Genomic DNA, 23495 nt, shown 5'->3' on the forward strand with positions numbered 1-23495 from the left:
CCAGCGCTACTTTGCACTAAGCAATTCCATGCTGACATGACAGATGAGATTGTGATGCTGTTAAATAGCTGTAATGTGATTGGCAGGTAGTCTAGCTTATCTTGACGATGAGCCACACACTGATACAGTTCATTCCTATCCCAGTACACACACACATGCTAAATTATTGTCACTAATAGCCTGGCCACGTCACCGGGAACCGATTGGCGCCTTGGACCACAGCTTAGCTCTACTATCATATTGAGTGTGCATCCCAAATGGCACACTATTCCCAACATACTGCACCAACCTTTGCCTGGAGCCCTATGGATAGTGCACTGTTTAGGGAATATGGTGCCCTTTGGTACGCAAAGAGAATTAAGAACCTCTCGAAAACATTTCCTGTGAAGGTGAAATCAAACACCCACGGGCTATGCTAATTAGATCTCCATTTGTTTAAGTTTATAGAGCAAACACAGGTAGAGAGGGGGGGGGGGTCACAGTCCAGACAGACATGTCAGGCCAGTCTCGGCCTAGAAAACCTACAGACCAAGGCAGCTGTTGGCTTCAGGCAGCACATGTGTTTGTGTGTGGTGCCTGTCCTTGTGTGATACTGCTGGTGGCTACAGACTGTCAGACCAGCCTAGACCAGCGTGGCCGACCCACAGCTGCTCCGTCACTATGTCGGTCAGGACAACATGCGCTGGATAGGGCTGTTACGGTGACCGTAATACCACCACACTGGCAGTCACGAGTCATGACGGCAATCAAATTCCACATGACTGTTTAGTCATGGTAAATAGGCTTCTCCAAGCTCTGATGCTGCTGACGGTCATTAGATACCTACCCATTTTTTTTTTTTTTTTTTTTTTTTTTTTTTTTAACCTTTATTTAACCAGGCAAGTCAGTTAAGAACAAATTCTTATTTTCATTGACGGCCTAGGAACAGTGGGTTAACTGCCTGTTCAGGGGCAGAACGACATATTTGTACCTTGTCAGCTCGGGGGTTTGAACTTGCAACCTTCCAAAAGCCACACCTGTCTTAATAAGGTCTCACAGTTGACAGTGCATGTCAGAGCAAAAACCGAGCAAAGAGGATGAAGGAATTGTCCGTAGAGCTCCGAGACAGGATTGTGACGAGGCACATATCTGGGGAAGGGTACCAAAAAATGTCTGCAGCATTGAAGGTCCTCCAAGAACACAGTGTCTTTCATCATTCATACATGGAAGAAGTTTGGAACCACCAAGACTCTTCCTAGAGCTGGCTGCCCGGCCAAACTCAGCAATCGAGGGAGAAGGGCCTTGGTCAGGGAGGTGACCAAGAACCTGATGATCACTCTGACAGAGCTTGATTGATGAGGAAAAAACGAACAATTGAATCAATTGTAGAATAAGGCTGTAATGTAACAAAATGTGGAGAAGGTCAAGATATCTGAATACTTTCCGAATGCACTTGTACATGAGAAAACAGAGTCATGGCCTCTACTAAAAAGAGGAGGATCCCATCAGCTTTCTGTAAGCTAAGCCTACTATATTTATTTCTCAACATTGCTTATATTTACAAGAGGAGTATAGCCTACCTGGTTGGCATGAAAATGAACCAGGGGAAAAGTGTCCTCCATTCGCTATTTAAGTGCATAGATGACATACATTTGACATACATTTTTCCCCCTGCCCGTTTCGAGACAGGTGCTTGATAACGGTACATTTTAAACAAAACAAATTTCACACATACAGTAACAGTTCAAAGTTATGACACACCTGCTCATTCAAGGGTTTCACTTTAGTTTTACCATTTTCTACATTGTAGAATAGTGAAGACATCAAAACTATGAAATAGCACATATGGAATCATGTAGTAACCCAAAAAAGTGTTAAACAAATCAAAATAGTTTTTATATTTGAGATTCTTCAAAGGAGCCAACCTTTGTTTTGATGACAGCTTTGCACACTTTTAGCATTCTCTCAACCAGCTTCATTAAGTGTATGCAGTCACCTGGAATGCATTTAAAATAACAGGTGTGCCTTGTTAAAAGTTAATTTGAGGATTTTTTTTCCTTCAATTGAGCCAATCAGTTGTGTTGTGACATGGTAGGGGTGGTATACAGAGGATAGACCTATTTGGTAAAATACCAAGACCATATTATGGTAAGAACTGCTCAGATAAGCAAATAAAAAAATACTGTCCATCATTACTTTAAGACATGGAGGTCAGTGAATACGGAACATTTCAGGAACTTTGAACATTTCTTCAAGTGCAGTTGCAAAAACCATTGAGCGCTATGATGAAACTGGTTCTCATGAGGACCACCACAGGAAAGGAAGACCCAGAGTTCTCTGCTGTAGGGGATAAGTTCATGAGCGTTACCAGCCTCAGAAATTGCAACCCAAATAAACGCTTCACAGTTAAAGTAACAGACACATCTCAACATCAACTGTTCAAAGGAGACTGCATGAATCAGGCATTCATGGTCGAATTGCTGCAAAGAAACCAAGGACACCAATTAGAAGTGTCACAAACCGTCTCGAAGTTCGAAACAAAAAGGGAGGCAACGTGGAGACAATAAATATATTTTGTTATTCCTTAACTAAAGTAAACTAAATACAATTAATAATGGTGTGTGTAGTCAATAATCAATAGTGTAAGTGAGTGGTTGCCTGCATAAATGTGATAATGAGGGGTGTTGTTGGTGCCAACGCAAACAAGCAAAACAGCCACAAGCAAAATCTATCAGTGTGTCTGCATGGAGAGTCTCCTCAATAAATGGGGAAGTGGTGCATTTACGCTGGGACACACCCGAGCCCAGGTGGGTCCCATGTCGATGACGACCCTCCCAGCTCCGCCAGCCGACATCCTAATAAGGAAAACATGAGCAAAGAGAGAGAATACGCCAGACAATGACCCAACACACCTCCAGGCTGTGTAAGGGCTCTTTGACCAAGAAGGAGAGTGATGAAGTGCTGCATCAGATGACTTGGCCTCCACAATCAACCGACCTCAACCCAATTGAGATGATTTGGAATGAGTTGGGCTGCAGAGTGAAGGAAAAGCAGACAACAAGTGCTCAGCATATGTGGGAACTCCTTCAAGACTGTTGGAAAAGCATTCCAGGTGAAACTGGTTAAGAGTGTTCAAAGCTGTCATCAAGGCACAGGGAGGCTACTTTGAAGAATCTAAAATATATTTAGATTTGTGTCACACTTTTTGGTTACTACATTATTCCATATGTGTTATTTCATAGTTTTGATGTCTTCACTATTATTCTACAATGTAGAAAATAGTAAAATAAATACATTGAATGAGTAGGTGTGTTCAAACTTTTGACTGGTACTGTTACGGCTGTCGTTGGAATAAGACCAAGGTGCAGCGTGGTAGGCGCACATTTTCCTTTAATTATAAATGTTCCACCAAAAAACAATAAACAACTCAACAAATGTAAAGTTAGTAGTGCAAAACCATGCAACACAAAAAGACAAGATCCCACAACAGAAAGTGGGAAAAGGGGCTGCCTAAGTATGATCCCCAATCAGAGTCAACGATAGACAGCTGCCTCTGAACAAAGAATGCCCTCCCTAAATCACACCCTGACCTAACCAAATAGAGAAATAAAATGGCTCTCTAAGGTTAGGGCGTGACAGGTACTGTACATGATTTAGTTTATGTAAAAACAAGATTAAATCAAGAATAGTCTGATGGGTGACAATATAAGCCTATCACTTGTGAATGATATATTATCACTTAAGGCAAGAAACAGCACATGGCTTTTTTTGTGTGACTTTTTAAAATCATAGTCATATACCTCATGTAGCCTAACCCATAGGCCTATATGTTCAGATAAGATTTGTATCACAATGAAAGTGGCCAAATAACTTCTTAAAATGAAGCACATTAATCCTCTTTACAATGGACGTACAGCCTGACTGGCATACACACACAGTGTGTACGTTTCATGTTTGGGGAAGATCATTTTCACATAAAAATGCACCTTTATAATCGCATTTGCGGTCCCTTTTGAGAATGGTGTTTTCCTGCTAATGGAACATTTGTGCTCATAGCCTACCGCGGTGTGTGGATAGTTTATCAATGTCCTGATCTGTTGTGTCAGACTCATTGCTTAAAACAGTTTTTTTCATGCTAGTGGTTGTATTAATTTGGGATCTATCGCATCCCACAACTGTCCCAGACTATGTTTGGAATACTTATTTCTCGCACAGAATAGGTAAACTTTTGTTCTATGGGGGATAGTAAATTGACATAGGCTAGGGCTTTTGCAGTTCGCGCAACGATTGTATCACAACTAAAATGACATAACTCTAAATTAAGCATTTAGGAGTATACCTCTTTCTTTGTTCACAGCTCATCACAGAATAGCCACATGGGCTTCAAATCGTTTGGAGAAAATATCCTTGATATTTTATTCAGCTCTATTCAATTGTATCCTTCATACTATTAAATAATATAAAATAATGCCACAAAATTCTAAGCAAATCTTGTCTGCTAAATTAACTACTGTAACCCACAGCTGAGCTAAATGACTATCGCCCCGTAGCACTCACTCCCGTCATCATGAAGTGCTTTGAGAGATTATTCAAGGATCATATCACTCCCACCCAACCTGACACCCAAGACCCAGTCCAATTTGCTTCCCACCCCAATAGCTCCACAGTAGACGCAATCGCAATCACACTGCACACTGCCCTAACCCATCTGGACAAGAGGAATACCTATGTAAGAATGCTGTTCATCGACTACAGCTCAGCATTTAACACCATAGTACCCTCCAAACTCGTTATTAAGCTCGAGACCTTGGGTCTCGACCCCGCCCAGTGCAACTGGGTCCTGGACTTTCTGACAGGCAGCCCCCAGGTGGTGAGGGTAGGAAACAACATCTCCAACCCGCTGATCCTCAACACTGGGGCCCCACAAGGGTGCGTTCTCAGCCCTCTCCTATACTCCCTGTACTCCCCATGCACGCCTCTAACTCAATCATCAAGTTTGCAGACTACACTACAGTGGTAGGCTTGATTACCAACAATGACGAGACGGCCTACAGGGAGGAGGTGAGGGCCTTCAGAGTGTGGTGTCAGGAAAATAACCTCACACTCAATGTCAACAAAACAAAGGAGATGATCGTGGACTTCAGGAAACAGCAGAGGGAGCAACGCATCACCAGGGTCAAACTACCTGCCCTCCAGGACACCATCAACCACCCGAACCACTGCCTGTTCACCCCGCTATCATCCAGCACGGTCAGTACAGGTGCATCAAAACGGGGACCGAGAGACTGAAAAACAGCTTCTATCTCAAGGCCATCAGTTAAACAGCCATCACTAACATTGAGCGGCTGCTGCCACCATACTGACTCAAATCTCTAGCTACTTTCATAATAAAACATTGGATGTAATAAATGTATCGCTAGTCACTTTTAACAATGCCACTTTATATAATGTTTACATACCCTACATTACTAATCTCATATGTATATACTGTACTCTATACCATCTACTGCATCTTGCCTATGCCGTTCGGCCATCGCTCATCCATATATTTATATGTACATATTCTTATTCATTCCTTTACACGTGTGTGTAAAAGGTAGTTGTTGTGAAATTGTTAGATTACTTGTTAGATATTACTGCACGGTCGGAACAAGAAGCACAAGCATTTCGCTACACTCGCATTAACATCTGCTAACCATGTGTATGTGACCAGTAAAATGTGATTTGACTTGAAAGGTCAGCATCAGTGGCTTGTAGGCTAAGGGTGGAAGCTTGGGGATGCCAAATGTGTTTATGTTCATCAACGGTAAATTACCGTGAGACCGGCAGTTATTTGCTTGACAATCATCGGCTGACAAAATGTCATGACAACCACAGCCCTAGCACTAGATACTCCAGAAAGATCTGCCCGGCAACACTCCCGAGGGAGATCCTGTATGTCTCCTGTACGCTAAAACAATCCATGTGGTTTACTCGAGCTGAATGCAGCGTGACCAAGGGCCACGGCTGAGGAAGGACAGGAGGAAGGAGGCCCGGAGAGAGAGGCTGAAGGAAGGGAAGGGGGTGTAGACAGGGCCATAAAGATACGGGTCAGAGGCCTATTGAGACGCCCGGTCTCAATGATAACCATCACAGTCACAACACACAAACCGTGCTCCGTTCACACAGCACAACACAGGTAGACATGAGATAAAGGAATCCACTCTTGCATTCTTTACGACTTATAAAACGACACAGAAAACACAAACCCAGAGAGGCTGTAAATCGTCGAGCACGTATTTACTGCTGGCTCTGCTAAACCTGTTTAGTGCTCGGTGCTAAACACAAAGGCTTAGCTAGCTAAGGGGAGAGAGGAAAGGAGGGAGCAGAGTTGACAGATGCATTGTAAAGTCATTGAGGAACGTCAAGATTTTACAATGCTAGCTTGATGAATCAAGAGTCCCATCGGCTATATATCACTATATTGAGATGATGTAGGAAAAATAGACGATTCATCTGTTGGAGTCATAGGAAACAGAGCAAATATAAAGAGTGGAACATGGCGTGCGACGCTCAAATCAAGTAGCTGTAGACAAAGCCAACGGGTCTTTGAAAATATGGTACATTTTCTGTCCATATGTTTTGTTCCGAAATTAGTCGGTAAAATATGAATAGTTTTGATGTTTATGTTAGCGTGTTTCATTTTAGATTCAACTTTCTGCCAAGATTAAATATTCTATAGCCAGAGCGGGCTAAATATACTGTATTTAACATCAAGTCATTAACAGATGAAAATAGACAAGAGGCAAATCTAGCAACAATGCAACAGACTCCATCTGCTTAAGCCTATGATATTAAACCAAAAAGTCTGTATTCTGCCACCAAATGAAAGGTACAATAACAAATGTATTATTTATGTCTCCGTTTTCCCCCCGTAGCCTCTTGGAAGCGACGAGCGGCGTGCACTAAGATTATGGCGCCGGTGACAACTAAAGTGCTTTTAAATAGGATTATCAGCCAACGCTCTAATCATGTCGAGGGTTGCTGTGTCACATTCTGAGCACTCCATCTTCCCCTTCTTCCCTCCATCTCATTTGGAATATCAGTTGTTTCAAAGCACTAAAGGCTTGTCGGCAGCCATTTTGATCTAGTTAATAGGCCTAGCTGTTCTTTTTTAAGCTTCGGCGAGGATGAACCCTAAAATAATCTGGTTCACATCCGACGACCCTCAAAAGTAAATTAGAACAAAGAATATATGCTCAAAGCTGTGATCTTCATTCTTTTCAATAAAGAATAGGGGTTCGCTTCCTAAAAGTGGTGGGTAAAGGATTAACTAAGGGGTTAAGGACCTGCATCCTTGAAGCTGAATGACATTTCAGGCAGGGTGGTACTACCAGAGTCATGTTCAGTAGGGCACACCGTACCAAAATGGACAACAAAAACACACACTTTTTATTGGTCCTCATTTAAGTCCTGTAGATCACTTCATTACTCGCTTTTTGTTTATAAAGCTCTACAACAGAAGCTTCCGACCTACCTCACTTCACTGTTAAAATGTAAAAATATGACACAACAAATCCATTCACAGGGATGGTTATCTCTTGAGGTTCCACTAGTACGTACCGATCTAGGTAAATCTGCCTTCAGTTTGAATGCCCTCCACTTTTGGAATAGCCTACAAAACTCCCTACATCTTGACTCTCGGGTGCCTCTAGGGCAGTTTAGGACTTTAATGTTTGATGAATTAAATGAGAATTGTAAATGTTTGGATTTCATGTCAAATGTGAAGTTTGAAGCTGTCATGTTGATTCTGTAATTTGTAGTTCATTTTATTTGTATTGATCATATAGAATTTGTTGTATTGCTGTCATCAGCACACCATTGTAAATGAGTAGTACCTCCCTGTTACAAAACATTTTGTCCCTACTGGACATGACCTAGGTCATGAGGTTGGGATAGTTCACTGTACTGTACCAGGCTTTTGGTCCCTGTGTTCTGGCTATGGCTGTGTTAGGATAAGTCTAGGTTTTGGGTTACTGTACCTTGCGTTCCAGGCTGTTGGTCCCAGTGTTTTGGCTGTGGCTGTGGCTGTGGTGGTGGTTGTGCTTGCGAAAGCCTGCCGTGGTGGACCATCGTGTGGGGTTCTTACGGGATGGTTCCTCCGGTGCTGTATGTGGGTCACCCAGGGGAAGGCCCGCCAGAGAGGGGTCGCTACTGCGCCGAACATGGAGAGGCATGTCTAGAGAGAGAAGGAAGTGGGAGAGAAACAAAGAGAGAGGGAAGGGGGAGAGAAAGAAAGAGAAAGAGGGGAGAGAGAGAGACAGAGAGAGAGAGAGAGAGAGAGAGAGAGAGAGAGAGAGAGAGAGAGAGAGAGAGAGAGAGAGAGAGAGAGAAAGAGGGGAGAGAGAGAGAGAGAAAGAGGGGAGAGAGAGAGAGAGAAAGAGGGGAGAGAGAGAGAGAGAGAAAGAGGGGAGAGAGAGAGAGAAAGAGGGGAGAGAGAGAGAGACAGAAAGAGACAGAGACAGAAAGAGATGGCGAGAGACAATGGGGACAGAGAGAGAAAGAGGGGAGAGAGAGAGACACAGAGAAAGGTTAGCATATCACATATTGTACAGTACACCTGAAAAACACATTAGCGCTGTTACTGCTTAATAAATATTGACTTACTCCTTGACTGCAAGTCTCTACACTACAGGGTCTATTTTAAAAAAATGGTACCTTTATTTAACTAGGCAAGTCTGTTAAGAACAAATCATTTTTTACAATGATGGCCTATGTGCTGACTGTCACTGTATCATTTTCCACCAGAATACCAACCAACAACATCCCACATAGTAACTATCGGGCAGACTATTGTGCGACTGTAAAACACATGGGGAAATAGTTGTGAAGCTGCCGTGCCTGGTCTTCTGAGCCCCAATGAAACATTAGACTGAACTGTGGGCCGTTTAGCTTGGCTGTGGCCCGTGACTACAGATAGTAGAGAGCTATTCCCTGCTTGTCCCTGAACTGTAATGGAATTCAACTACAGGGCATGTACTCTACTGTGTCTGCAAGCCGAGGCCGATCCCAGGCAGCCAGCCATATACAAGTGTGTGTCGGGCTGTGACGGTAATTGAAGAACCGTGTGACTGACGGTTATGGACGTTATGAAAACATAATAACCGTCAAAACCGTTTAAATCGGCATACATCCATTTTTAGGATTTTATTTGTATTTTATTAACTTTATCTAATAGCGTGAGTGTTTACTAACGATTATAAACAATTGTATTGCTAACTTTAGTCTGTCTATTAAAGATTCTACATCTCCTCCTCTTTCCAGCTGTCGTGTGATGCTGGAGGAGCTATGCAGGGGGATGTAGATTGCTATAGTTTATGACAGTTCAGTAAAACAAATGTTTTGATGTGTGGACTTATACAGTCAATAGATATATTGGTCTTCTATGAGAAAAGGTTGGGATGTGTCTGACCATCATTAATTATTCAACAGCAGTATGTTGTTCCCGGCTCTGAGGGCTATAAACGCACTAATGTTATGTCAAATGGTCAGTGCGCAAATCCTTCCCAACCTGGCATGGTATAATTTGATTCGGAATCGTCTCTTAATTTATAGACAAATCAACGCTGATCAGGCCCGGTCCTAGGCGAGACAAAAAAAAATGGATGCCCTACTATTTTGCGAAGTAGAATAGTAGCATAGGCTACACAGTGTTGGCTGATGTACACTTTTATGGAAGCCTACTGTTTGTAAAATAGACAATTTAGCTTTAATCCCTATCATTTGGTTACATTCATTTCTATTAATGCATGTATTAATTACAGCAATTTACCGTTCACATTCTCGGAGTGGAAATGTTATTTGCAGAGTTCACAACCTTCTACACTTATGAGAAACAAGTTTTGTTTTATTTCAAACCATTATTTACACGCTCCATGTGAGCAATGTGTCACGCCCTGACGGTAGAGAGCTGTATATGTCTCTATTTTGGTTTGGTCAGGGTGTGATTTGGGTGGGCATTCTATGTCCCTTTTTCTATGATTTGTATTTCTGTGTGTTTGGCCGGGTGTGGTTCTCAATTAGAGGCAGCTGTCTATCGTTGTCTCTGATTGAGAACCATACTTAGGTAGCCTTTTTCCCCACCTGTATTTGTGGGTAGTTGTCCATGTATAGTTGCCTGTGAGCACTACGTTGGTGTCACGTTTTCATGTTTATTGTTTTGTTGGCAACATCTTATAATAAAGAAGTATGTACGCTCAACACGCCGCGCTTTGGTCCGCTGTTTCCACCTTAGACGATCGTGACACAATGAGCATGTGTCTGGTTTCTACAGTTGAAGTCAGAAGTTTAAATACACCTTAGCCAAATACATTTAAACTCCGTTTTTCACAATTCCTAACATTTTTCACAATTCCTAACATTTTTCACAATTCCTAACATTCCTAAAATTCCCCGTTTTAGGTCGGTTAGGATCCCCACTTCATTTTATGAATGTGAAATGTCATAATAGTAGAGATAATGATTTATTTCTGAATTTATTTATTTCATCACATTCCCAGTGGGTCAGAAGTTACATACACTCAATTAGTATTTGGTAGCATGCCTTTAAAGTGTCTAACTTGGGTCAAATGTTGCGGTTAGCCTTCCACAAGCTTCCCACAATAACTTGGGTGAATTTAGGCCCATTCCTCCTGACAGAGCTGGTGTAACTGAGTCAGGTTTGAAGGCCTCCTTGCTCGCACATGCTTTTTCAGTTCTGCCCAAAGATGTTCTATAGGATTGAGGTCAGACCTTTGTGATGGCCACTCCAATACCTTGACTTTGTTGTCCATAAGCCATTTTGCCACAACTTTGGAAGTATGCTTGGGGTCATTGTCCATTTGGAAGACCCATTTGTGACCAAGCTTTAACTTCCTGACTGATGTCTTGAGATGTTGCTTCAATATATCAATTTTCCTTCCTCACGATGCCATCTATTTGTGAAGTGCACCAGTCCCTCCTCCCTCCTGCAGCAAAGCACCCCCACAACATGATGCTGCCACCCCCGTGCTTCACGGTTGGGATGGTGTTCTTCGTATTGCAAGACTGCCCCCCTTTTCCTCCAAACATAACGATGGTCATTATGGCCAAACAGTTCTATTTTTGTTTCATCAGACCAGAGGACATTTCTCCAAAAAGTACGATCTTTGTCCCCATGTGCAGTAGCAAACCGCAGTATGTTTTTTTTTATGGTGGTTTGCTGAGCGGCCTTTCAGGTTACGTCGATATTGTCATGTTCTGACCTTTATTTCCTTTGTTTTGTCTTTATTTAGTATGGTCAGGGCCTGATTTGGGGTGGGCAGTCTATGTTTGTTTTTCTATGTTTGGTTTCTTTTTCGGCCTAGTATGGTTCTAAATCAGAGGCAGGTGTCGTCAGTTGTCTCTGATTGAGAATCATACTTAGGTAGCCTGGGTTTCACTGTTGGTTTGTGAGTGTTTGTTTTCCGTGTGAGTGTTTGTCGCCACAGTTTCGGTTGTTGTAGATTTCACGTTATCGTTTATTGTTTTTGTTCGATTGTTCATTTGTCTGTATTAAAAACATTATGGACACTTACGACGCTGCATCTTGGTCTGATCCTTACTCCTCTTCAAACGAAGAGGAGATCTGCCGTTACAGATATAGGACTCGTTTTACTGTGGATTTAGGTACTTTGTACCTGTTTCCTCCAGCATCCTCACAATGTCCTTTGCTGTTGTTCTGGGATTGATTCACACTTTTTGCACCAAAGTACGTTCATCTCTAGGACACAGAACACGTTTCCTTCCTGAGCGGTATGACGGCTGCGTGGTCCCATGTTGTTTATACTTGCGTACTATTGTTTGTACAGATGAACGTGGTACCTTCAGGCATTTGGAAATTGCTCCCAAGAATGAACCACACTCGTGGTCTACCTTTTTTTTTCCTGAGGTCTTGTTTGGCAAAACAATCTTGGTTTCATCAGACCAGACTTGTTTCTCATGGTCTGAGAGTCTTTAGGTGCCTTTTGGCAAGCTCCAAGCTGGCTGTCATGTGCCTTTTACTGAGGAGTGGCTTCCGTCTGGCCACTCAACCATAAAGGCCTGATTGGTAGAGTGCTGCAGAGATGGTTGTCCTTCTGGAAGGTTCTCCCATCTCCACAGAGGAACTCCGGAGCTCTGTTAGAGTGATCATTGGGGTCTTGGTCACCTCCCTGACCAAAGCCCTTCTTCCCCGATTGCTCAGTTTGGCCGGGCAGCCAGCTCTAGGAGGAGTCTTGGTGGTCAACACAATCCTTACAATGGAACCTTATATAGACAGGTGTGTGCCTTTACAAATCATGTCCAATCAATTTAATTTACCACAGCTGAATCAAGTTGTAGAAACATGTCAAGGATGATCAATGGAAACAGGATGCACCTGAGCTCACTTTAGAGTGTCATTGCCAAGGGTCTAAACACGTATTTAACACAACTTAAACACAACCTATTTAAAAACTTTGGGGGTATTGTGTGTAGATTGATGAGGAAAAATAAATGTTGTAAGCTTTAGTTTATAGTGAAGAGAGGAAAGAGAACAGTACTGGGAGGCCTGGTCTCCTCACTGATAATGGCCTGTCTCTCTGTAACCTCTCCTTCATCTTCATCACCATCCTCATATGACACTTCTCACTGATCACAAGGACTGAGTACCAAATGGCAGCATATTCCCTATTTCGTGCACTACTTTTGATCAGGGCCCATAGAGCTCTAGTCAAAAGCAGTGCACAATATAGGGATTATGGTGCCATTTGGGATAAAGACATGGAGTGGCCAACGAGCCAGAGTAGCCCTCATACTTTAAAATGGGTGTTGACGTGGGTAGGATATCTTTGCATATGCTGCGATACCACTCTCTATTGCTCTCCCATGCATGAGAAGGATTCTTGCCAGGTACTGCACACTACACCTGGCATCCCTGGTTTTAAATTGTAAGTAGTTGTGGGGTGAAGTGCTTTGGTCCTCCAAAGGCCATATGGATTTGTTTACGGCTTGATACAGTCCTGCTCGCAACATACATAATTATGCAAATACCAGGGCAACCACCTGTCATCTTTCAACAGATACTCAGACAGCATATGCCCACGTTCTTTCTCCCATCTGATAGCTACACTCTGTGTGTGTGGGAGTGTGTGAAGGTGCAATGATTGATTCTGTGTGTGTGTGTGTGTGTGTGTCAGGATGACTAGGAGGCATGCAGAGAGAGAAATGGGTCGCAGCTATGTTATTCCTAAATTATGGCCCAAGGAATTCAATAATGATTTTTAATACACGGTCCTTCCCTGTCAATGGCCAGTTCATGTCTAGTTCAGGGTTCGAATGACGAGCCACCTCGGAGGGATTGTAATTATATAACACCCCCCCCCCCCACACACACCCCTGTTCCACGTCCGTCCAGGATTATATTAAATGATTATTACCACAAGGCATAGACAAGACTGGAGGAAATAGGGAGGGGGAGAGGAAATGAGAGAGGGAGGGAAGGGGAGAGAGAGAGCGAGAGAGACGATGATGAAATGACATCGGCGTGCATGGACTTGGCCTCAATAAATGATGTTACAAATTGCTGTGGCAAGGACTCATATTAGTGAGCTTTGACATACTGTATATTATACAAGCACATCCATAATAGACCTTGGATGCAGAGAGGGATATTGTTCAACACCCAGACCTACAAAGCCTCCATCTACACTGTAATGATAATCACAGATGACGGTTAGGGCAGGGCGATGACCTATCAAGCTACCCTGAATACTGTATGGCTTTCTTTCTTCTGCTTTTACTCCTCTCATCCTAGAGTGGGCAAAAAGTGGCTCTGAAATCCATGGGAGAAAGGGATTGGAGATGGGAAATGTTCAAATATTGACCAGATGTGTATGATCACTGTGAATGGGGGGGCGGTGGACACAGAGGGAGAGGCAGACAGACATATCTCCCTCTCTTTATTCCCTTTTAAGCAGCCTCGCATGAACAAATAAGAAATCTAGAGGTATATTAACGGGTTCAACCAGGTAGCTATGAGCACACAGGCTGAACTGGCCCTGTTCTTACAGAGCCACTCACTTATTTCATTCCCTCTCCCTTTAGGGTATGTTCACCAAACCCTTCAGAGCCCGTCTAAAACCATATGTTCCACGACTGTAACTTGTGGCTTTACTGTGTTTATGTGAAGGTTTTGTCATGGATTCATATCTGAGGCCTCGCCAGGGTATTATTTTGAAGGTCATTTTCATTCCCAACAAAAGGCATTCGCTGCCCACAAGGGGATTTTCTGACTCTTCCGCAAATGACGACAACATCCATCTTAATGTCAACTCATCACGGCTTCCAGCTGAACCACTGACTGCGGGTCTGGGGTAGTGTTACATAAGTCATGCCAACCGCTCCTAAACCTCTGACATCACTCCCAGGCAGACAACACAAGCGCTGTGAGAATTTACAGGCCGTCCCTGTTATGAGAAAGTTAGAGAGACGACATTGATGGCAAACTGATATGAAGACGGTCAGCAATCTCATCGTTTCAGAAACGTTAAAATTCTGTCCTCACACACACGCACGCACATACGCACACACACGCACGTGCACGCACATGGACGCACACACACGCGCGCATGCACACACACACACACGCGCATGCACGCACGCGCACATGCGCGCGCGCACACACACACACACACACACGCACACACACGCGCGCGCACGCACACACACACACACACACACACACACATATCCATACCAACATACTCTAACGTGGGACCAGTGGAGGATTGTAGGTAATATTGAGTCCCTGTGTGTTTTTGGAGGGCATTTTATCACAGGTCTCTCCTCTCTCCGGCGCTCTTTACTAATATGATATGACACGTCAAAAAAATATTTTCTGATTGGATTAGTAATGTAACCACGAGGACCACTCAAGACGAACCAGGCATCGATCTCAGAATCACTGGGGTGGCGCACGCACACAGGGCCTCTGAGGGCTCCTAACAAGATGAAGGTGTAATCTGGCCCTACAGTGAAGGGATTAGGAGCAGCCTAGGGAAGACATGACTTTGTAGACCAGCATGCATCACAGAGAGGTCACTTCTCATGGGGATAACCCCCATCTCTCTCTCCCTATGTCTCTCTAGAGGTCAGATCTCATGGGGATAACCCTCACATATCTCTCTCTCTCTCTGTCTCTCTAGAGGTCAGATCTCATGGGGATAACCCTCATCTCTCTCTCTCTCTCTGTCTCTCTAGAGGTCAGATCTCATGGGGATAACCCTCATCTCTCTCTCTCTGTCTCTCTAGAGGTCAGATCTCATGGGGATAACCCTCATCTCTCTCTCTCTGTCTCTCTAGAGGTCAGATCTCATGGGTATAACCCCCATCTCTCGCTCTCTGTCTCTCTAGAGGTCAGATCTCATGGGGATAACCCTCATCTCTCTCTCTCTCTGTCTCTCTAGAGGTCAGATATCATGGGGATAACCCTCATCTCTCTCTCTCTGTCTCTCTAGAGGTCAGATCTCATGGGGATAACCCTCATCTCTCTCTCGCTCTGTCTCTCTAGAGGTCAGATCTCATCGGGATAACCCTCATCTCTCTCTCTCTCTGTCTCTCTAGAGGTCAGATCTCATGGGGATAACCCTCATCTCTCTCTCGCTCTGTCTCTCTAGAGGTCAGATCTCATCGGGATAACCCTCATCTCTCTCTCTCTCTGTCTCTCTAGAGGTCAGATCTCATGGGTATAACCCTCATCTCTCTCTCTGTCTGTAGGAAAACATTAATATTAATATTTACTTGACTATTCCTCTCCATGTAGCTAGCGGGGGCAAAAGTGCAATCAAACATAAATAAATTAACTCCTAATGTGCGTACCACAAACAAAGCCTTACACAAATAAAGATGTTGGTTTATCTAGATAGATGTATCATTTTTTTTTACTGTCAATTAAATTGCGCAGTTTACACCAAGGTGAGTAAAGGACACCATCCCCTTCCGTCTCTCTAGAAACCTTGCGTTTGCTACCTCTCTCAACCTGCTCTAATAACATAGCATGGCACAAACAACTTTATCTTGCGGAGCCAGAGCTTTAATGTATTACTTGGAAGTTTCCAATCATTTAAATGGCAGGGAGTACAGTGTGTCCTTAGTGTCCTGCCACCGTAGATACCTGCCAGAGTTAGAGTGGCCCTGACTGGCTGCCAATGCAGTGTAATGGAGATAGGTGGGAGCTAATGCATGGGAATACTGATAAGGTTATGAAGAGGACACTGGACAGGGAAGATTGGATGGCTATCAGGCAGGTGAGGAGACATTTTCTTTTGGCTCCTCCTAGAACCCCCTCTCTCTCTCCCTCTCTTTCTTTCGCTCTACCTCTTTTGTTCTCTCTCTTTCTTTTCGCACTCCCTCTCTCTGTCAGTCTCTCTCTTTCTCTATTTCTCTCTCTCTCTCTTCAGATGCTATGCTGTTCATCATTGACTGCGGAATTCTAACGTGACTGAGCATTGTCTTGTGCTTCTCAAAAACCCTTCTGTTTTTGGCAAAGAGAATTGAGAAGTTTGAATTATTCGATGCAATGAATAAAATATGTCAAGCAGACAGCATGCTTATTTAAATACCTCAGTCTCCTAGCCACATACTCCATATTGATGTCCCTAGTGAGAGGAGAGGGGACCTCTGCCGAATATATCAGTGTGACCTGAATTCACATCTGCCACTGGGGCACAGAGGGGCCACCACAGGGGACTGAGATGGACTTCCAGGCTCAGTCCCAAATGGCACCTTATTCCCTATATAGTACACTGCTTTTTACCAGAGTGTGTGTCTTTCCCTATATAGGGAATAGGGTGCCATTTGGGACGCAGACCTAGAGTAGTGGGAACCAACTCAGGCTAGAGACAGGGAGTGAAGAATGGAGGTTTTAAATAGAACATTCTGGCTCTCATGCCCAAGGGCTGCCTAATATTTGGTCTCTAATCTGATGTAAAGTCATAAAGACAGATTTTCACAAAATATTGACCATGAATAACCAGCAGCCTTTGACCCTACAGAAAGAGTGGAAGATGAAATGGACAACCACTTAGGAGAGGACAACCACTTTCCCAACGATGTAGAGGCTCTGAAAAGACACAAATTGGAAAAGTGTGATTGACTCAAGATCAGTAAGCTGTAGCACTCAAAATGAATCCCATCCGACAGAGAGAGTCTTTACCGTCTTGACAGAGAAGCAAGCCAAATGATTTACTGAGAGAGAGAACTCTCTCAAGCCCTTGGATGGGTCCGCCAAGCAGACATACACAGATGACCAGACACAACAACAACAAACTAAGGAGCTGTCCTCTCTCCCTCTGATATCTCTGTTGCTGCAGTTGCTCTCAGGGAGCTTCCCAGACATTGGAAGAAAACGGTGAGGAGGGAACTTAGATCCCCCTTCCCAAATTAAACGTGACTCATCTGGGTTGTCATTTGGAACAAAGGGAGGAAGACCCCGGAGAGACATTTGTGTACGTGACACCCAACAAAAACAACCCCCAGCCTCTAACCAACCTCCAGACCAGACCAAACTAAGCCGATGTCCTCAGAGTTGCTAATCAACAAAGCAAACAGATCTGCAGGTCTGAAATGCTATTGTTATTGTCATAATGCTATTTTTCCGTTAGTAGTGGTCTTGAGCTACAGGCCTAAGGAAACAGTAGTAATACATCTCAGTCAGTGCGCCATGCGATGCAGTGTCATTCATAAATTCCATTACATCTCTCTAACACAGGAACAAGGTCAGGGTTCAGTAATGATACAACATAAAATAACACACCCCAATCCCAATTATGGCCCCATGAGGGTATTTGGTGGGCAAGGGCTAGCCCTCGCAACACTCATACCAAGCCCAGCACGGGCTAGCCCACACCAATCCCACATCAGCCCAGCACGGGCTAGCCCACACCACACCTACATCAGCCCAGCACGGGCTAGCCCACACCAATCCCACGTCAGCCCAGCACAGGATAGCCCAAACCAATCCCACATCAGCCCAGCACAGGCTAGCCCACACCAATCCCACATCAGTCCAGCACGGGCTAGTCCACGCCAATCCCACATCAGCCCAGCACGGGCTAGCCCACGTCAATCCCACATCAGACCAGCACGGGCTGGTCAATAGTCAGTTAGTGGTGACGCACCGTCAGTTAGTGTTGACGGACCGTCAGTTAGCTGTGACGCACCGTCAGTTAGCAGTGACGCACCGTCAGTTAGCAGTGACGCACTGTCAGTTAGCGGTGACGCACCGTCAGTTAGCGGTGACGCACCGTCAGTTAGCGGTGACGCACCGTCAGTTAGCGGTGACACACCATCAGTTAGCGAGGCCACACCGTCAGTTAGCGAGGCCGCACCGTCAGTTAGTGGTGACGCACCGTCAGTTAGCTGTGACGCACCATCAGTTAGCGAGGCTGCACCGTCGGTTAGCTGTGACACACCGTCAGTTAGCAGTGACGCACCGTCAGTTAACGAGGCCGCACCGTCAGTTAACAAGGCCGCACCGTCGGTTAGCTGTGACACAACGTCAGTTAGCAGTGACGCACCGTCAGTTAGCGAGGCCGCACCGTCAGTTAGCGAGGCCGCACCGTCAGTTAGCGAGGCCGCACCGTCAGTTAGCGGTGACGCACCGTCAGTTAGCTGTGACGCACCATCAGTTAGCGAGGCCGCACCGTCGGTTAGCTGTGACACACCGTCAGTTAATGAGGCCGCACCGTCAGTTAACGAGGCCGCACCGTCGGTTAGCTGTGACACACCGTCAGTTAGCAGTGACGCACCGTCAGTTAGCGGTGACGCACCGTCAGTTAGCGGTGACACACCATCAGTTAGTGGTGACGCACCGTCAGTTAGTGGTGATGCACCGTCAGTTAGCGGTGACACACCGTCAGTTAGCGAGGCCGCACCGTCAGTTAGCGAGGTCGCACCGTCAGTTAGCGGTGACGCACCGTCAGTTAGCTGTGACGCACCGTCAGTTAGCAGTGACGCACCGTCAGTTAACGAGGCCGCACCGTCAGTTAGCGGTGACGCACCGTCAGTTAGCTGTGACACACCGTCAGTTAGCAGTGACGCACCGTCAGTTAACGAGGCCGCACCGTCAGTTAACGAGGCCGCACCGTCGGTTAGCTGTGACACACCGTCAGTTAGCAGTGACGCACCGTCAGTTAACGAGGCCGCACCGTCAGTTAGCTGTGACACACCATCAGTTAGCAGTGACGCACCGTCAGTTAGCGGTGACGCACCGTCAGTTAGCTGTGACGCACCGTCAGTTAGCGGTGACGCACCGTCAGTTAGCGGTGACGCACCGTCAGTTAGCGGTGACGCACCGTCAGTTAGCGGTGACGCACCGTCAGTTAGCTGTGACGCACCGTCAGTTAGCGGTGACGCACCGTCAGTTAGCTGTGACGCACCGTCAGTTAGCGGTGACGCACCGTCAGTTAGCGGTGACGCACCGTCAGTTAGCGGTGACGCACCGTCAGTTAGCTGTGACGCAACGTCAGTTAGCGGTGACGCGCCGTCAGTTAGCTGTGACGCACCGTCAGTTAGCTGTGACGCACCGTCAGTTAGCGGTGACGCACCGTCAGTTAGCTGTGACGCACCGTCAGTTAGCTGTGACGCACCGTCAGTTAGCGGTGACGCACCGTCAGTTAGCGGTGACGCACCGTCAGTTAGCGGTGACGCACCGTCAGTTAGCGGTGACGCACCGTCAGTTAGCGGTGACGCACCATCAGTTAGCGAGGCCGCACCGTCAGTTAGCGAGGCCACACTGTCATCTGACCCCCATTTCATGTATTATATGAAGGGCATGGTGTGTGCTGACCCATGTTGGGTTGGTGTCCGCTAACCTGTGTTGGACTATACAGCTAAATGTCTTGTCTCTTTTGTATTACCATGATGTGTAATGTGTAGCTCTTTAGGTTAACGTTAAGTAATAACTTCAACATTGGAACTGGACTACTACTTGCCGATTTTAAGTTACTTCCTCCTTTCACAATTCATAGACCATACTCTTTTGCACCCACGGGACCTGTTAAGTCTAGTCTTGAGGGTTTAAATGTAGCTCTATCCAAATTGAGAATATCATCCTCTAACCATTTGCTGGTAAACAACTGAATTCATCATTTTCTCCTGTATCGATCATACGCCATTATCATCCTGTAACCATTGATTAATTGTACTATTTTTATTATTAAACTTCTGTATTTTACCTGTTGTTGTTTCTCTGATACAAAGTTAAATACGTTCATGTGGCATAAGAAGCGCTAAGCTTCTCTGGTAATAATACTGTGTATATAATAGCAACAACTTTGATGTCTTTTTGATACAATGTAACAGGCCGACAATCCAACAGGCTGGTCTTATTTCAGGTTCAGGCAAAGTGAGGGCTACCTTGGGCCCACCAGCCTTGGGGCCAATGTGGGCGCGATGAGCAAAGGCGCATCCAGCCCAATTTGAGCAGCCTACATCGGTCCAATGTTTAAGCCCACATTGGGCCCACATGTGGAAATGCTTGCTGGGTTAGCATTAGCATACTCAGTTCAAGTTGACCCATGTGTTAGCAAGTGAGTTAGCAAGATGGGAAAACTATATGGTTGCCCATGTATCAGTTTTACCACCACTGACAAAGACAGTCATTTCTAAGTACCAATGCAGACACCTTCCAGACCTATTTGTTGTTGCACCAATGCTCTGTCTAATATAGCCAGACAGCACACACAAATATCACAGACATTACCAAAAAAGACTATAAAAAAGACTGCGATATTTCTTTTCACACTGAGCTACCGTAACAACTCTGGGGGAAAAAAGCACTGCTTTCCAGAAGGACAACAGAATAGCAAATTCAAAACTAATTTCTCTCTGCTTTGTGACCAACCATATATTTACTGGGAGGGAAAAGAAAATAACCAAAGAAATGTGTTTCCATTAATCTTGAGCAGATGATAGGGCCCTGCGCCCCAAATGGCACCCTATTCTCTATACTCTATTTAGTGCACTACTTTTGAACAGGGCCCACAGGGCTCTGGTCAAAAGTAGTGCACTATATATGGAATGGGGTGTTTGTATTGCAAGCCGGTCTTTCCGAGAGGCCTAAGATGATAGGGGGTCTTTTCACTGATGACTAAACTGTCGTTTGAACTGTCTGCTTCACGGCTGATTAAAGCTATCTATATGGAGCCACGTGGACCTCTTCCAACCCAGGATGTGCAAACATGCTAATCTTACAGCTCCTCACACGCACACACACACACACACACCACGCAGGTGAAACAGAGATCAGAGATTGATGGGGAGATTGAAGGATGAAGAGAGCGAAGAGGACAAGACAGATCATAAAAGCCTTCCCAACAGGTGACAAAGAAATAGAGAACGAGAGAAAGAGCAGAGAGCCAAAGCCAAGAAACCACTCGGGTCAGCAGCACCATAGGGGATATGCTATGGTTTGAGGAATCTATGTAGGAGAAAATACGTCTTGAATCAAAAGAACCAGATGTTATTATGATCCCTGGAAATTATGTTTTGGATATAGACATCACCTCGATCCGTCACGCCATACGATAGAAGAATGCACAAGGTTTTTATTTGACACATCAAGGCTAGGCCTTGATGGGTTTTGTTTTGGTTAAATATTAGATCCTCCTTCCAATGTTGGAGATGTCCCACCTGGATATGAAAGCGTGCATCCGGTACCCAGAGAGGAACATTTGATTTGTGACTATGAGTCATCAACACAAGGCAATGTAGAGATAGTCTGAACTCCTATGGTCATTGTTTATTCAGCACAAACAGATCTAGTAACATGTGATGGCAGAGACTCTGCTGTGAGTCACTGGCTCGTTTGTGTGTTTGGTACTCATTCCCACCGTCCCTCTGCCAAACATTGAGTTTATTAAAGATGGAATCCGTGGGCCACCCGAGTAGTGCAGCAGTCTAAGGCACTGATCAGCGCTAGAAGTGTCACTACAGATCCGGGTTTGATCCCAGGTTGTGTTGCAGACGACCGGGAGACCCATGAGGCGGCGCACAAACGGCCCAGCGTCGTCCGGGTTAGGGGAGGGTTTGGCCGCCTGGGATGTCCTTGTCCCATCGCGCTCTAGCGACTCCTTGTGGCGGCCGGGCGCATGCAAGCTGGCTTCGGTCGCTAGCTGAACTGTGTCGCTTCCGACACATTGGTGCGGCTGGCTTCCGGGTTAAGCGAGCAGTTGTCAAGACAGCAATGTGGCTTTGTGTGTTCGTTTTTCGGAGGACGCATGGCTCACGATCTTTGCCTCTCCCGAGTCCGCACTAGAGTTGTAGAGGTGGGACAAGACTGCAACTACCAATTGGATATCACGAAATTGGGGAGAAAAAGGGGTAAAAAGTACATAAAAAATACATTAAAATACATTTTGAAAGATGGAATCCGCAGTTGATATTGATTTTATTTTGTTAAGGAGTGTCGTGCAACATGGAACAAAAAAAACTGTGTTTGTTGTTTGCAGTAACTTATTGGTTGTAGTAATATTGCAAACGGACATGGCAGTTTCACCATTAAGGATTCCAGCTTTAAAGAACTGACCACAATATGACTCAATTACAACACAACACATACATTATACTTTTTATGAGCTGCATGGGCCTCAATGTTCATTCATTCCACAAATCCCTTCAAAGCCAAATGAGTGACATGTGGTTCCTAAACATTTGGCTAAACTCCTTACACAGGGAACTCTGTTCGTTACAGCCCTGCACATTGTCAAATCAATTAGCCCTTAATGTCCAGATTGGCCGCAGAGCCCATGTGTGGAGGCTTACATATGGGCCTGGACGAGAAACATAACAACACTAACAGATTATATGAAGCTGTTTTCTCAAGATCAAACGCCTGATTCCTGGCCAAAAAAAGCACTGGCATGTTAGTCTAGTTTTCCACACAGCTCTATGGGGCTGACTGTATCTCTGCAGATCTGTCTATAGAGTTGATGATAAGCAGGACTCAGCTCTTCTGCAGAGTGGATGGGGCAGCCAAAAGCATGTAGCCGAGCAGCAGCAGTAAGGTCAAGCCAAAATAACAACTCCTGCTAACTTAGTGAGTACCAAGCCAAGATAACTCTCATTTAAAACTTTCAAGCCACGTAAATCATGCTCAAATGTACTCTCAAATACTGCAGCTTTGTCTCATCTCTCCCAATAGCGTACTGTATGTCTTAATCAACTTCTTTGTTTCTTTCAGTTTACTGTCTTTATTTCCATCTCTCCACTCTGCCTTTTCTCTCTCTACCTCTATCCCTCTTTGAAGCCCCCTGTAATTTTTTTTTACTTCACATGTACTTCAATCCCACTGGAACTCAATGAGGGAGGAAGAGGACAAAAACAGGAGGAGGATGAGGGTAAAGAGTGTCATGAGACAAAGAGACAAGAGACACAAATCTGCTGAAGCTGATCCCTCAGGAGAACAGCCGATTGAGAACCACATTGCCCTTGAGCTGGCTGTGACCCTTTCATGCCCCGGA

At 44.9% G+C, this 23495-nt stretch overlaps 1 protein-coding gene across 3 annotated transcripts in view; it reads right to left on the minus strand.

Annotated features, from left to right (window-relative positions):
• LOC109908714 (partitioning defective 3 homolog) overlaps positions 1 to 23495 on the minus strand; it is a 536862-nt gene that overhangs the window by 323945 nt on the left and 189422 nt on the right. For all 3 annotated transcript variants that reach the window (XM_031796385.1, XM_031796386.1, XM_031796384.1), the window contains exon 4: positions 8001 to 8197. In XM_031796385.1, coding sequence (XP_031652245.1) covers positions 8001 to 8197 — 197 coding nt within the window. The remainder of the gene's footprint in view (positions 1 to 8000; positions 8198 to 23495) is intronic.

The sequence above is a fragment of the Oncorhynchus kisutch genome, linkage group LG18 (genome assembly GCF_002021735.2).
Source record: "Oncorhynchus kisutch isolate 150728-3 linkage group LG18, Okis_V2, whole genome shotgun sequence".
Taxonomy (NCBI): domain Eukaryota; kingdom Metazoa; phylum Chordata; class Actinopteri; order Salmoniformes; family Salmonidae; genus Oncorhynchus; species Oncorhynchus kisutch.